Here is a 15003-nt window from a genome sequence, read left to right as displayed (position 1 = left end):
CCCCTGAAGACAGCGAGGATCCAAAGATTTCTGTCAAGGCCTCAGCAATTTCCTCTCCAGCCACCTTCAGTATTCTGGGGTAGATCCCATCAGGCCCTGGGGACTTATCTACCTTAATATTTTTTAAGACACCCAACACCTCGTCTTTTTGGATCACAATGTGACCCAGGCTATCTACACCCCCTTCTCCAGACTCAACATCTACCAATTCCTTCTCTTTGGTGAATACTGATGCAAAGTATTCATTTAGTACCTCGCCCATTTCCTCTGGCTCCACACATAGATTCCCTTGCCTATCCTTCAGTGGGCCAACCCTTTCCCTGGCTACCCTCTTGCTTTTTATGTACGTGTAAAAAGCCTTGGGATTTTCCTTCACCCTATTTGCCAATGGCTTTTCGTGACCCCTTCTAGCCCTCCTGACTCCTTGCTTAAGTTCCTTCCTACTTTCCTTAGATTCCACGCAGGCTTCGTCTGTTCCCAGCCTTTTAGCCCTGACAAATGCCTCCTTTTTCTTTTTGACGAGGCCTACAATATCACTCGTCATCCAAGGTTCCCGAAAATTGCCGTATTTATTTTTCTTCCTCACAGGAACATGCCGGTCCTGTATTCCTTTCAACTGCCACTTGAAAGCCTCCCACATGTCAGATGTTGATTTGCCCTCAAACATCCGCCCCCAATCTATGTTCTTCAGTTCCCACCTAATATTGTTATAATTAGCCTTCCCCCAATTTAGCACATTCATCCTCGGACCACTCTTATCCTTGTCCACCAGTACTTTAAAACTTACTGAATTGTGGTCACTGTTACCGAAATGCTCCCCTACTGAAACATCTACCACCTGGCCGGGCTCATTCCCCAATACCAGGTCCAGTACCGCCCCTTCCCTAGTTGGACTGTCTACATATTGTTTTAAGAAGCCCTCCTGGATGCTCCTTACAAACTCCGCCCCGTCTAAGCCCCTGGCACTAAGTGAGTCCCAGTCAATATTGGGGAAGTAGAAGTCTCCCATCACCACAACCCTGTTGTATTTACTCTTTTCCAAAATCTGTCTACCTATCTGCTCCTCTATCTCCCGCTGGCTGTTGGGAGGCCTGTAGTATACCCCCAACATTGTGACTGCACCCTTCTTATTCCTGATCTCTACCCATATAGCCTCGCTGCCCTCTGAGGTGTCCTCTGTACTGACCCTCTGACAGTGCAGCACTCCCTCAGTACTGACCCTCTGACAGTGCAGCACTCCCTCAGTACTGACCCTCTGACAGTGCAGCACTCCCACAGTACTGACCCTCTGTGAGTGCGGCACTCCCTCAGTACTGACCCTCTGACAGTGCAGCACTCCCTCAGTACTGACCCTCTGACAGTGCAGCACTCCCTCAGTACTGACCCTCTGACAGTGCAGCACTCCCTCAGCACTGACCCTCTGTGAGTGCGGCACTCCCTCAGTACTGACTCTGACAGTGCGGCACTCCCTCAGCACTGACCCTCTGTGAGTGCGGCACTCCCTCAGTACTGACCCTCTGACAGTGCGGCACTCCCTCAGTACTGACCCTCTGACAGTGCAGCACTCCCTCAGTACTGACCCTCTGACAGTGCAGCACTCCCTCAGTACTGACCCTCTGACAGTGCAGCACTCCCTCAGTACTGACCCTCTGACAGTGCAGCACTCCCTCAGTACTGACCCTCTGACAGTGCGGCACACCCTCAGTACTGACCCTCCGACAGTGCGGCACTCCCTCAGTACTGACCCTCTGACAGTGCAGCACTCCCTCGGTACTGACTCTCTGACAGTGCAGCACTCCCTCAGTACTGACCATCTGACAGTGCAGCACTCCCTCAGTACTGACCCTCTGACAGTGCAGTACTCCCTCAGTACTGACCCTCTGACAGTGCAGCACTCCCTCGGTACTGACTCTCTGACAGTGCGGCACTCCCTCAGTACTGACCCTCTGACAGTGCGGCACTCCCTCAGTACTGACCATCTGACAGTGCAGCACTCCCTCAGTACTGACCATCTGACAGTGCAGCACTCCCTCAGTACTGACCATCTGACAGTGCAGCACTCCCTCAGTACTGACCCTCTGACAGTGCAGTACTCCCTCAGTACTGACCCTCTGACAGTGCAGCACTCCCTCGGTACTGACTCTCTGACAGTGCGGCACTCCCTCAGTACTGACCATCTGACAGTGCGGCACTCCCTCAGTACTGACCCTCTGACAGTGCGGCACACCCTCAGTCCTGACGCTCTGACAGTGCGGCACTCCCTCAGTACTGACCCTCTGACAGTGCAGCACTCCCTCAGTACTGACCCTCTGACAGTGCGGCACTCCCTCAGTACTGACCCTCTGACAGTGTGGCTCTCCCTCAGTACTGACCCTCTGTCAGTGCAGCACTCCCTCTACTGACCCTCTGTCAGTGCAGCACTCCCTCAGTACTGACCCTCTGACAGTGCAGCACTCCCTCAGTACTGACCCTCTGACAGTGCAGCACTCCCTCAGCACTGACCCTCTGTGAGTGCGGCACTCCCTCAGTACTGACTCTGACAGTGCGGCACTCCCTCAGCACTGAACCTCTGTGAGTGCGGCACTCCCTCAGTACTGACCCTCTGACAGTGCGGCACTCCCTCAGTACTGACCCTCTGACAGTGCAGCACTCCCTCAGTACTGACCCTCTGACAGTGCAGCACTCCCTCAGTACTGACCCTCTGACAGTGCAGCACTCCCTCAGTACTGACCCTCTGACAGTGCAGCACTCCCTCAGTACTGACCCTCTGACAGTGCGGCACACCCTCAGTACTGACCCTCCGACAGTGCGGCACTCCCTCAGTACTGACCCTCTGACAGTGCAGCACTCCCTCGGTACTGACTCTCTGACAGTGCAGCACTCCCTCAGTACTGACCATCTGACAGTGCAGCACTCCCTCAGTACTGACCCTCTGACAGTGCAGTACTCCCTCAGTACTGACCCTCTGACAGTGCAGCACTCCCTCGGTACTGACTCTCTGACAGTGCGGCACTCCCTCAGTACTGACCCTCTGACAGTGCGGCACTCCCTCAGTACTGACCATCTGACAGTGCAGCACTCCCTCAGTACTGACCATCTGACAGTGCAGCACTCCCTCAGTACTGACCATCTGACAGTGCAGCACTCCCTCAGTACTGACCCTCTGACAGTGCAGTACTCCCTCAGTACTGACCCTCTGACAGTGCAGCACTCCCTCGGTACTGACTCTCTGACAGTGCGGCACTCCCTCAGTACTGACCATCTGACAGTGCGGCACTCCCTCAGTACTGACCCTCTGACAGTGCGGCACACCCTCAGTCCTGACGCTCTGACAGTGCGGCACTCCCTCAGTACTGACCCTCTGACAGTGCAGCACTCCCTCAGTACTGACCCTCTGACAGTGCGGCACTCCCTCAGTACTGACCCTCTGACAGTGTGGCTCTCCCTCAGTACTGACCCTCTGTCAGTGCAGCACTCCCTCTACTGACCCTCTGTCAGTGCAGCACTCCCTCTACTGACCCTGCATCACAGCCTGGGCTAGTTTAGCACACTAGTCTAAATCGCCGGCTTTTAAAGCAGACCAAGGCAGGCCACCAGCATGGTTCGATTCCCGTACCTGCCTCCCCGAACAGGCGCCGGAATGTGGTGACTAGGGGCTTTTCACAGTAACTTCATTGAAGCCTACTCGTGACAATAAGCAATTTTCATTTTCAGTGTGGAAGCCTGGATAAATGACATGGCAGGGTTCATTAAGCTGTAGAGGATAAAGTTTGCCTTACGAGGGACTGTGCAGGGGTTCTTCAGGCGGTGGCAACCGTTCCTAGACTATCTCGTGGAGCGTTAGGAGGAGGTCAGCAGCAGCAGCATCCCAAGGATGGGGGGGGGGGGAAGGGGGTGGTCTCTTTCGGGGGGGGAATTTGGGTGGGTGGGGGGGGCTTCCTTACGGGTACCTTTGAATGTCATATTGGGGGGTTACTGTATATGGGGAAACCCAATGTATACGTTCTGTATAATTTTTGACTGTTGTGTTTCTTTCTTTTTGTTATGGGGCGGGGGGGGTTGTTAAATTTTGTTGGAAAATTTGAATAAACATCTATATTTTTAAAAAAGTACTGACTCTCTGACAGTGCGGCACTCCCTCAGCACTGACCCTCTGTGAGTGCGGCACTCCCTCAGTACTGACCCTCTGACAGTGCAGCACTCCCTCAGTACTGACCCTCTGTGAGTGCAGCACTCCCTCAGTACTGACCCTCTGTGAGTGCGGCACTCCCTCAGTACTGACCCTCTGACAGTGCGGCACTCCCTCAGTACTGACCCTCTGACAGTGCGGCTCTCCCTCAGCACTGACCCTCGGACAGTGCAGCACTCCCTCAGTACTGACCCTCTGACAGTGCGGCACTCCCTCAGTACTGACCCTCTGACAGTGCAGCACTCACTCAGTACTGACCCTCTGACAGTGCGGCACTCCCTCAGTACTGACCTTCTGACAGGGCGGCACTCCCTCAGTACTGACCCCCTGCCTCAGTACTGACCCTCTGTCAGTGCAGCACTCCCTCAGTACTGACCCCGCATCACAGCCTGGTATGGCAACTGCTCAGCCCAAGACCGCAAGAAACCTCAGAGTCGTGAGCACCGCCCAGTCCATCACACGAACCTGCCTCCCATCCATTGACTCCATCCACACCTCCCGCTGCCTGGGGAAAGAGGGCAGCATAATCAAAGATCCCTCCCTTCGGCTTACTCACTCTTCCAACTTCTTCCATCGGGCAGGAGATACAGAAGTCTGAGAACACGCATGAACAGACTCAAAAACAGCTTCTTCCCCGCTGTTACCAGACTCCTAAACGACCCTCTTATGGACTGACCTGATTAACACTACACCCTGTATGCTTCACCCGATGCCGTTGTCCATGTATTTGCATTGTGGACCTTGTGTTGCCCTATTATGTATTTTCTTTTTCTTTTATTTCATTTAATTTACTTAATGATCTGTTGAGCTGCTCGCAGAAAAATACTTTTCACTACCTCGGTACACGTGACAATAAACAAATCCAATCGAATATACTGTCTAGAGTTTAGAAGAATGAGGGGAGATCTAATTGAAGTATTCAAGATGCTAAAAGGTATGGATAAAGTAGAGGTGGAGCGGATGCTTCTCTTCCAGGGCATTCGTGCAGTATTTTCATTTTTTCGAATTAAGGGGCAATTTAGCGTGGCCAATCCACCTACCCTGCACATCTTTGTGTTGTGGGGGCGAAACCCACGCAGACACGGGGAGAATGTGCAAACTCCCCACGGACAGTGACCCAGAGCCGGGATCGAACCTGGGACCTCGGCGCCGTGAGGCAGCAGCGCTAACCACTGCACCACCGTGCTGCCCTTGTGGGGCATTCTAGAATGAGAGGTGATAGTTTCAGGATAAGAGGCAACAGATTTGAGGAGAAGCTACTTCTCCCAATTGGCTGTCAACCTGTGGAATTCACAGCCCCAGAGTGCGGTGGATGCTGGGACATTGAGTAAATTTAAGGAGGTGTTAGACAGACTTTTAATTGGTAATGGGTTGAATGAAGGGTTATGGAGAACGGGCAGGACGGTGGGGTTAAGAGCAGGATGAGATCAACCAGGATTGAATGGTGGAGCAGATGCGATGAGCCAGTTGGCCGAATTCTACTCCTATATTGTATGAACTTATGAAGTTATAAGGGGCTGTTTAGCACAGGGCTAAATCGCTGGCTTTGAAAGCAGACCAAGGCAGGCCAGCAACATGGTTCAATTCCCGTAACAGCCTCCCCGAACAGGCGCCGGAATGTGGCGACTAGGGGCTTTTCACAGTAATTCATTTGAAGCCTACTTGTGACAATAAGCGATTTTCATTTCATTTCATCTCAAATGTCACTCTTATTTATCCTTGACAGAAATCTTTGGATCCTCGCTGTCTTCAGGGGATGTCCCGGAGGACTGGAGAATAGCCAATGTTGTTCCTCTGTTAAAGAAGGGTAGCAAGGATAATCCCGGGAACTACAGGCCGGTGAGCCTTACTTCAGTAGTAGGGAAATTACTGGAGAGAATTCTTCGAGACAGGATCTACTCCCATTTGGAAGCAAATGGACGTATTAGTGAGAGGCAGCACGGTTTTGTGAAGGGGAGGTCGTGTCTCACTAACTTGGTAGAGTTTTTCGAGGAGGTCACTAAGATGATTGATGCAGGTAGGGCAGTAGATGTTGTCTATATGGACTTCAGTAAGGCCTTTGACAAGGTCCCTCATGGTAGACTAGTACAAAAGGTGAAGTCACACGGGATCAGGGGTGAGCTGGCAAGGTGGATACAGAACTGGCTAGGCCATAGAAGGCAGAGAGTAGCAATGGAGGGATGCTTTTCTAATTGGAGGGCTGTGACCAGTGGTGTTCCACAGGGATCAGTGCTGGGACCTTTGCTCTTTGTAGTATATATAAATGATTTGGAGGAAAATGTAACTGGTCTGATTAGTAAGTTTGCAGACGACACAAAGGTTGGTGGAATTGCGGATAGCGATGAGGACTGTCGGAGGATACAGCAGGATTTAGATTGTCTGGAGACTTGGGCGGAGAGATGGCAGATGGAGTTTAATCCGGACAAATGTGAGGTAATGCATTTTGGAAGGTCTAATGCAGGTAGGGAATATACAGTGAATGGTAGAACCCTCAAGAGTATTGAAAGTCAAAGAGATCTAGGAGTACAGGTCCACAGGTCATTGAAAGGGGCAACACAGGTGGAGAAGGTAGTCAAGAAGGCATACGGCATGCTTGCCTTCATTGGCCGGGGCATTGAGTATAAGAATTGGCAAGTCATGTTGCAGCTGTATAGAACCTTAGTTAGGCCACACTTGGAGTATAGTGTTCAATTCTGGTCGCCACACTACCAGAAGGATGTGGAGGCTTTAGAGAGGGTGCAGAAGAGATTTACCAGAATGTTGCCTGGTATGGAGGGCATTAGCTATGAGGAGCAGTTGAATAAACTCGGTTTGTTCTCACTGGAACGAAGGAGGTTGAGGGGAGACCTGATAGAGGTATACAAAATTATGAGGGGCATAGACAGAGTGGATAGTAAGAGGCTTTTCCCCAGGGTAGAGGGGTCAATTACTAGGGGGCATAGGTTTAAGGTGAGAGGGGCAAGGTTTAGAGTAGATGTACGAGGCAAGTTTTTTACACAGAGGGTAGTGGGTGCCTGGAACTCGCTACCGGAGGAGGTAGTGGAAGCAGGGACGATAGGGACATTTAAGGGGCATCTTGACAAATATATGAATAGGATGGGAATAGAAGGATACGGACCCAGGAAGTGTAAAAGATTGTAGTTTAATCGGGCAGCATGGTCGGCACGGGCTTGGAGGGCCGAAGGGCCTGTTCCTGTGCTGTACATTTCTTTGTTCTTTGTTGTTTGTTGTCCAGAATTTTCTGAAATAATAGCACTCAGTGATCGATGCTGTCTTTTATTAATACACCAATTATCTAGCAATTTGTGATGAAGAGATATCCCATGTGTAATGTTCTTGTCGGATGGTCTGATTTATATTACAAGAACACTTGTAGCTGAAGCTATAAACAATTTATTAACTTTAACTGTGGGTCAACTATATACAAAACAGGGTAGCAGGTCGTGCCATGGTTAGCACTACTGTCTTATGGCGCTGAGGTCTCAGGTTCAATCCTGGCTCTGGGTCACTGTCCGTGTGGAGTTTGCACATTCTTCCTGTGTTTGCGTGGGTTTCACCCCCCCAACCCAAAGATGTGCAGGGTAGGTAGATTGGCCACGCTAAATTGCCCCTTAAAGCAAAACTATGTACAAAACAACAGATGAAGAACAGTATGATCATGCACAAGCAACCTCTCTCTTTCAGTTCCCGAGACAGTCTAAGGTTACCTGACTCTAACATTCACTTGTATACGAATGAGACTCCCAGTGGTCAGTTGGTGAATTACAACACAACCCTAAGAGCACTACACCATGAATTAATCAAGTTAAATCACTGGAAAGTTAATTTTCCATTAAACTGGTCCTGGACAGCTATGTCTAGTATTGAACACAGTAAGAAGTCTTACAACACCAGGTTGAAGTCCAACAGGTTTGTTTCGATGTCACTAGCTTTCGGAGCGCTGCTCCTTCCTCAGGTGAATTCAGCTGAGGAAGGAGCAGCGCTCCAAAAGCTAGTGACATCGAAACAAACCTGTTGGACTTTAACCTGGTGTTGTAAGACTTCGTACTGTGCTCACCCCAGTCCAACGCCGGCATCTCCACATCATAGTATTGAACAGTATACTTATCTACTTAATGGCGTGATAATTGTGAATTGCCATCAGAAAAACCTCTCTGGCCCAGAAAACAAATGTGGAGACTCATTCCTTCAGTTAGTGAATTGTGAGAGATTTATAAAATGCTAAATTATAACATAAATTTTTTTCCTCAATCAAATCTTTCCATCCTCCTTAATTCTGTTTCTGGTTTGACTAATGTTCATCCAATTTCCTCGTTCCTCTGTTTTTTTTTCTCAATCCTTAAAACTCATTGATTAAGATGTGGATTGTTGGTCTCGTTGTTCTCTGATGTCCCAAAAGGCCTGTTGCCCCCACCACTGCGCTGTTACCAGTTCTTACCCCCGGCCACATTGTGCACAAAATAATTTTGGAATCTAAATGTGCCCGAATCTAACAGTTGACAAATCTGGAGCAGTGTCTCCTGGTCTGAATATACCAGGTTTGTGTTGGTTGAAAGTTTGGTTCGAGAGTTTAGCCGACCCACTTCAAAGTTCAGGCTCTAAGTTGCTGTCGAAAAAAATAAATGATGTTTTAATAAGTTTGCATTTGTTAATGGTGCAATTTTTTTCCCAACAGATTGATGAGGTCGAAGCACTGTCATCAATCTATGAAGATGAATGGTGTGTCATCGACGAGGCTTCAAGGATATTTTGCATCAGGATTGTGGATGAATTAGATCACCCGAAATGGACCATTTGTTTACAGGTACAGCACTCGCTCAATTTGCTGCCTTTGCTATTCCATCCTTGCTAAGCCAAAGCAAAACTCCCCACGTGCACATGGCTCTGGTTACACACCTAGTCGGTTGTGGGTGCTACATCATTGAATACACTTCAGGCTGGGAGAGACAGATTCTTGGTATGTCAGGGAATTGAGAGATATGGGGAACGGATGGGAAAATGGAGGTGGAACCCCAGGATCAGGAAAAGTCTACTCCTGCTCCAATTTATTATGTTCTGTTTTTAAATTCACTTCTAGGATGTGGGCATTGCTGGCCCACATTTATTGTCCATTCCTAATTGCCCATGAGAAGATTGTGGTGAGCTGCCTTCTTGAGCAGCTGCAGTCCACGTGGTGTAGGTACACCCACAGTGCTGTTAGGGAGGGAGTTCAAGGATGTTGACCCAGCGACAGTGAAGGAACGGCAGATATATTTCCAAGTCAGGGTGGTGAGTGACTTGGAGGGGAACCTCCAGGTGGTGGGGTTCCCAGGTATCTGCTGTCCTTGTCCTTCTAGATGGTAGTGGTCGTGGGTTTGGAAGGTGTTGCCTAAGGAACCTTGGTGAGTTACTGCAGTGCATCATGTAGATGGTACACACGGCTGCCACTGTTCGTCGGTGGTGGAGGGTTTGAATGTTTGTGGAAGGGGGAGCAATCAAGCGGGGCTGCTTTGTCCTGGATGGTGTTGAGCTTCTTGAGTGTTGTTGGAGCTGCACTCATCCAGGCAAGTGGAGAGTATTCCATCAGACTCCTGATGGTGGACAGGCTTTGGGGGGTCAGGAGGTGAGTTATTGATCATAGGATTCCTAGTCTTTGACCTGCCCTGGTAGCCACAGTATTAATGTGGCTGGGTCCAGTTCCGTTTCTGATCAATGGTAACCCCCAGAATGTTGATTGTGGAGGTTTCAGTGATGGTAATGCCATTGAATGTCAAGGGGTGGTGGTTAGATCCTCTCTTGTAGCAGATAATCATTGTCTGGCACTTGTCTGGCACAAATGTGATTTGCCACTTGTCAGCCCAAGCCTGGATATTGTCCGGGTCTTGCTTCTTTTGGACATGGACTGCTTCATTATCTGAGGAGTCACGAATGGTACAGAACCTTGTGTAATCATCAGTGAATATCCCCACTTCTGACCTTGTGTTGGAAGGAAGGCCATTGGTGAAGCAGCTGAAGATGGTTGGGCCTAGGACACTCCCCTGAGGAACTCTTACAGCGAGGTCCTGGAGCTGAGATGATTGACCTCAACAACCACAACCGCCTTCATTTGTGTCAGGTTTGACTCCATCCAGCGGAGAGTTTCCCCCCAGATTCCCACTGACTCCAGTTTAGCTCGGGCTCCTTGATGCCACACTCGGTCAAATGCTGCCTTGATGTCAAGGGCAGTCACTCTCGCCTCACCTCTGGCATTCAGCTCTCTTGTCCATGTTTGAACCTGTTGCCTTTACCCTGTTACTACCAACAGCAATAACTTGCATTGATATAGCACCTTTTGACATAATTAAAACAAATCCCAGGATGCTTCACAGGAGCAATGATGAAACAGAATTTGACACTGTCCACGTGAGGAAATGTTAAGACACGTGGCCGAAAGTGTGGTCGAAGAGAAGTTTGAGAAGTTGGTCAGTAATGATGCAAAGCTCTAGTTACAAATACTTGTGAAGTTGAAATAAGGATTTATTCAGGAAGATGGCTTTTAAAAAAACTTTAAAAACTGGATAAATCTGCAAGATGCTGTTGTTGAAAGAAGTAGAATATTTTTTCTTAATTTGTTTTCTTTAGAAATCTGGATGAGGAGACATTTGTCCTAAACTTTGGATCTTGGCGCTTGCAATAGAATATTTAATACTGACTGCTTAAAATGCTTAGAACTCACTACTACATGAAGAGTGTCAGCAATCTGGGAAATTAACAAGATTAATAGTGAACTGGCGATGAAAATTAAATAACAGAAAAGTAACAAGACTAGCAGGCACCTAGAGGAACAATGAGATGCAATTTGCCCAGTTAAAAGATTAGTAGGCATGTAGAGATATTGAGGTGTGAATGGCCATATCAAAAACATTGTTTACCAGAGCTCAGTGGGGCTATACAAATGGTGACTTCTAAATGCAAGGGTTTTGGATGAGGTAGACAGCAGAATCTACCGACGGGAATATCAATGCGATTGAACAGTATAACCGCGAGCACCCTCATTGAGTGGTTCTCCATCTAACAGCCCGGAAGGCCAGTTCCACCTGTCACCTGACCCACTGAGGCCTGTTCCATCTAGCATTTAAAGCCACAGCAGATTGCAGACATTCTCCTCCAAAAGACGCAGTTTTGTGCCTTCGCTGAGCCAGGAAAAGATATTTCCCAGACATGGTGAGCTGAGTGATATTGTGTGGTAACTATTAACTGGATTTGACCTACAGAGTTACTAAAATTGGATGTTGTTTGGGGAGAAAGGGTGTCGCAGGTGAGTTCAGGGAACATGCGTATATTTTGAGAACAAGAGGCAATTTTAGATAAAACGGTGGCCCAGTGGTTAGCACTGCTGCCTCACAGCGCCAGGGACCCGGGATTCGATTCCCGGCTTGTGTCACTGTCTGTGTGGAGTCTGCACGTTCTCCCCGTGTCTGCGTGGGTTTCCTCCGGGTGCCATGGTTTCCTCCCACAGTCCAAAGATGTGCAGGTTAGGTGGGATTACGGGGATAGGACGGGGGGGGTGGACCTAGGCAGGGTGCTCTTTCAGAAGGTTGGTGCAGACTTGATGGGCTGAATGGCCTCCATCTGCCCTGTCTGGATTCTATGGGATTCTACACCACTAAAACCAGTGTTCCAAGATATCCTTTGGGGTTTTCGAATCAGAGAATTTCTACAGTTTTCTGACACTCTCCTAGGTAACATCAGCGGGATACTTAATAAGTGCTTGAGGTGAGTAGAAAGAAATGGCTCCAGCACAAAAGGAGACCATTTGCCCCATCATGTCCGTACCAAGAGCAATGAGCCCGGTGTCATTCCCCCGTCTCTTCACCATAGCCCTGCAAAGAATTGAATCTGCCTCCACCACACTCTCAGACAGTACATTCCAGATCCTAACCACTCGCTTTGTAAATCTTCCTCCACCACACTCTCAGACAGTACAAATGAGGCTCAGATTGACTAACATCAATCAGTTGGACCAAATGTCCAGTTTCTGTGCTGTAGATATAAAACTACTCGTATAATCAATGTTTGCATGTTTTGCTGTCTAGGTGATCCTTCCTCCGGAATACCCAGCAGCTGCTCCACCTGTCTATCAGTTAAAGTAAGCAATAGAGCTCCCGTTGTGTATTTATAATCTTCAAAATTGTTGAAAAGAGAGACTTGTTGTTGAAGCTTTTCATCTGGCACTCCTCAGGACAAACACAAGAATACCAAATTTCAAATGGTCAGGACAATTTATGCCACAGGACAAAAGGGCGCTGATTGGATGGCTGGTCAACTCTGATGGCTCACGTTTGCCATGGAAAAAGCCATGGGGAACTTTCAGCTCACCAAGGTCCCGGGTAATTCAAAAGAGGCGCAAAGCTTGAACACATTCCTTTTTGTTTTCAGAGAACGGGGCCCTGTATATGAATGAATGCCACTTCTAACAAGTGTAAATGAGCGAGGTTATGAGCTCGACTGATTATCTCAAATAGGCACACTCAGGATTGTTTAGCAAGTGTTGCCCAATTGCGGAATCAACTCTAACAGGAGCCAGTTTCAGAAACGTGTCTCTCTCAGCATTCATAATCCCATTTTTACCCAACTCGTTAAATCTCAGCAAACTTTTATATCCTCTGAGGACACTGACTGGTGCTGTTAATGGGAATTACGACTGAAAATGGTTCCAAATTCAAGCACAGTTCCAGAAAATGCTGGATGCCAGTGAATGTGGAAAGAGGTTGAGTTTGGTGATGTTACAATAGCAGAGGGTGTGCATCACACCACCTGCATCAAAGATGACGCTGATCATGACGCAGAAAGCCAGGAGTGAAGGTGTGCCTCCTCTGGATTAGAAGGCAAGTTGTTGAGTCCTGGGGCAGTGCAGTGACAATGTTCATCTTTCGTTTGGACTTGAGCAAACAGTGCAGCACCCCCTCAGTACTGACCCACTGACAGTGCAGCACTCCCTCAGTACTGACCCACTGACAGTGCAGCTCTCCCTCAGTACTGACTCTCTGACAGTGCGGCACTCCCTCAGTACTGACCCTCTGACAGTGTGGCACTCCCTCAGTACTGACCCTCGGACAGTGCAGCACTCCCTCAGTACTGACCCACTGACAGTGCAGCACTCCCTCAGTACTGACCCTCTGATAGTGCAACACTCCCTCAGTACTGATCCTCTGACAGTGCAGCACTCCCTCAGTACTGACCCTCTGACAGTGCAGCACTCCCTCAGTACTGACCCACTGACAGTGCAACACTCCCTCAGTACTGACCCACTGACAGTGCAGCACTCCCTCAATACTGACCCTCTGACAGTGCAACACTCCCTCAGTACTGACCCTCTGACAGTGCAGCACTCCCTCAGTACTGACCCTCTGACAGTGCAGCGCTCCCTCAGTACTGACCGTCTGACAGTGCAGCACTCCCACAATACTGACCCTCGGACAGTGTAGCACTCTCTTAGTACTGACCGTCTGACATTGCAGCATTCCCTCAGTACTGACACTGACAGTGCAGCACTCCCTCGGTACTGACCCTCTGACAGTGCAGCACTCCCACAATACTGACCCTCTGACAGTGCACCACTCCCTCAGTACTGACCCTCTGACAGTGCAGCACTCCCTCAGTACTGACCCTCTGACAGTGCAGCACTCCCTCAGTACTGACCCTCTGACAGTGCAGCACTCCCTCAGTACTGACCCTCTGACAGTGCAGCACTCCCTCAGTACTGACCCTCTGACAGTGCAGCACTCCCTCAGTACTGACCCTCTGACAGTGCAGCACTCCCTCAGTACTGACCCTCTGACAGTGCGGCACTCCCTCAATACTGACCCTCTGACAGTGCAGCACTCCCTCAGTACTGACCCTCTGACAGTGCAGCACTCCCTCAGTACTGACCCTCTGACAGTGCAGCACTCCCTCAGTACTGACCCTCTGACGGTGCGGCACTCCCTCAGTACTGACCCTCTGACGGTGCGGCACTCCCTCAGTACTGACCCTCTGACAGTGCAGCACTCCCTCAGTACTGACCCTCTGACAGTTTGGCACTCCCTCAGTACTGACCCTCTGACTGGGCAGCACCCCCTCAGTACTGACCCTCTGACAGTGCGGCACTCCCTCAGTACTGACCCTCTGACAGTGCGGCACTCCCTCAGTACTGACCCTCTGACCGCCCTTTGCTCTCTCGGTACCTGCCTCGTCCACATATTATGTGTTTGAAAAATGAATGAGCTTAACGTTGGTTGTTGGACTTGGCCGGGCATTGAACAATAATTCCTGCCGCCAAAATCCAGTTCAAGATTTGCCAAAAAAAATAATTAGACCCGAAATGGAAGTGGATGAAGTGTGGATGAAGTGTGAGAGGAAGAGCCTGGATGAAAATGCCAGAGTTAGTGCAGGGCACACGTCACAAACTTCCTCTGTTAATGTTCCGAACTCCAGATGTACGTATTCCCGGAAGGGTCAGTCCTGGACTTCACACCTCCAAACACCCCACCCCCACACTCCCACACCTGGCCACCTGTCAGGTCCATTGCCATGGCAACCCATCATCCCATTGCCAATCCCAAAGTGAATGGACTCTTCATTAATCCAAATGGATGATCCTGGACTGTCTTGCCGTTTCTCATCTCCAATATTTTTATCAATAATGACCAAAAATATTCAGTGCAAAAGACTTGTTAATTCCGCACTGATCCCCCCCCCCCCCCGACACACATACACACACACACACACATTCTCTGTTTATGCCCATAGGGTGAGTACAAATAATCCTTTAATCCGAGAGATTTCGGGAGAATGTCAGAAGGTTACCCCATCAG

At 49.3% G+C, this 15003-nt stretch overlaps 1 protein-coding gene across 2 annotated transcripts in view; it reads left to right on the top strand.

The window, feature by feature from the left end:
* Nucleotides 1–15003, top strand: part of impact (impact RWD domain protein) — a 103097-nt gene that overhangs the window by 16586 nt on the left and 71508 nt on the right. For both annotated transcript variants that reach the window (XM_072468512.1, XM_072468511.1), the window contains exons 2-3: nucleotides 8865–8993; nucleotides 12244–12296. In XM_072468512.1, coding sequence (XP_072324613.1) covers nucleotides 8865–8993; nucleotides 12244–12296 — 182 coding nt within the window. The remainder of the gene's footprint in view (nucleotides 1–8864; nucleotides 8994–12243; nucleotides 12297–15003) is intronic.

This window comes from Scyliorhinus torazame, chromosome 11 (assembly GCF_047496885.1).
Source record: "Scyliorhinus torazame isolate Kashiwa2021f chromosome 11, sScyTor2.1, whole genome shotgun sequence".
NCBI lineage: Eukaryota > Metazoa > Chordata > Chondrichthyes > Carcharhiniformes > Scyliorhinidae > Scyliorhinus > Scyliorhinus torazame.
The sequence above is the reverse complement of the archived record's forward strand: the minus strand, read 5'-3'. Positions and strand labels throughout refer to the sequence as shown.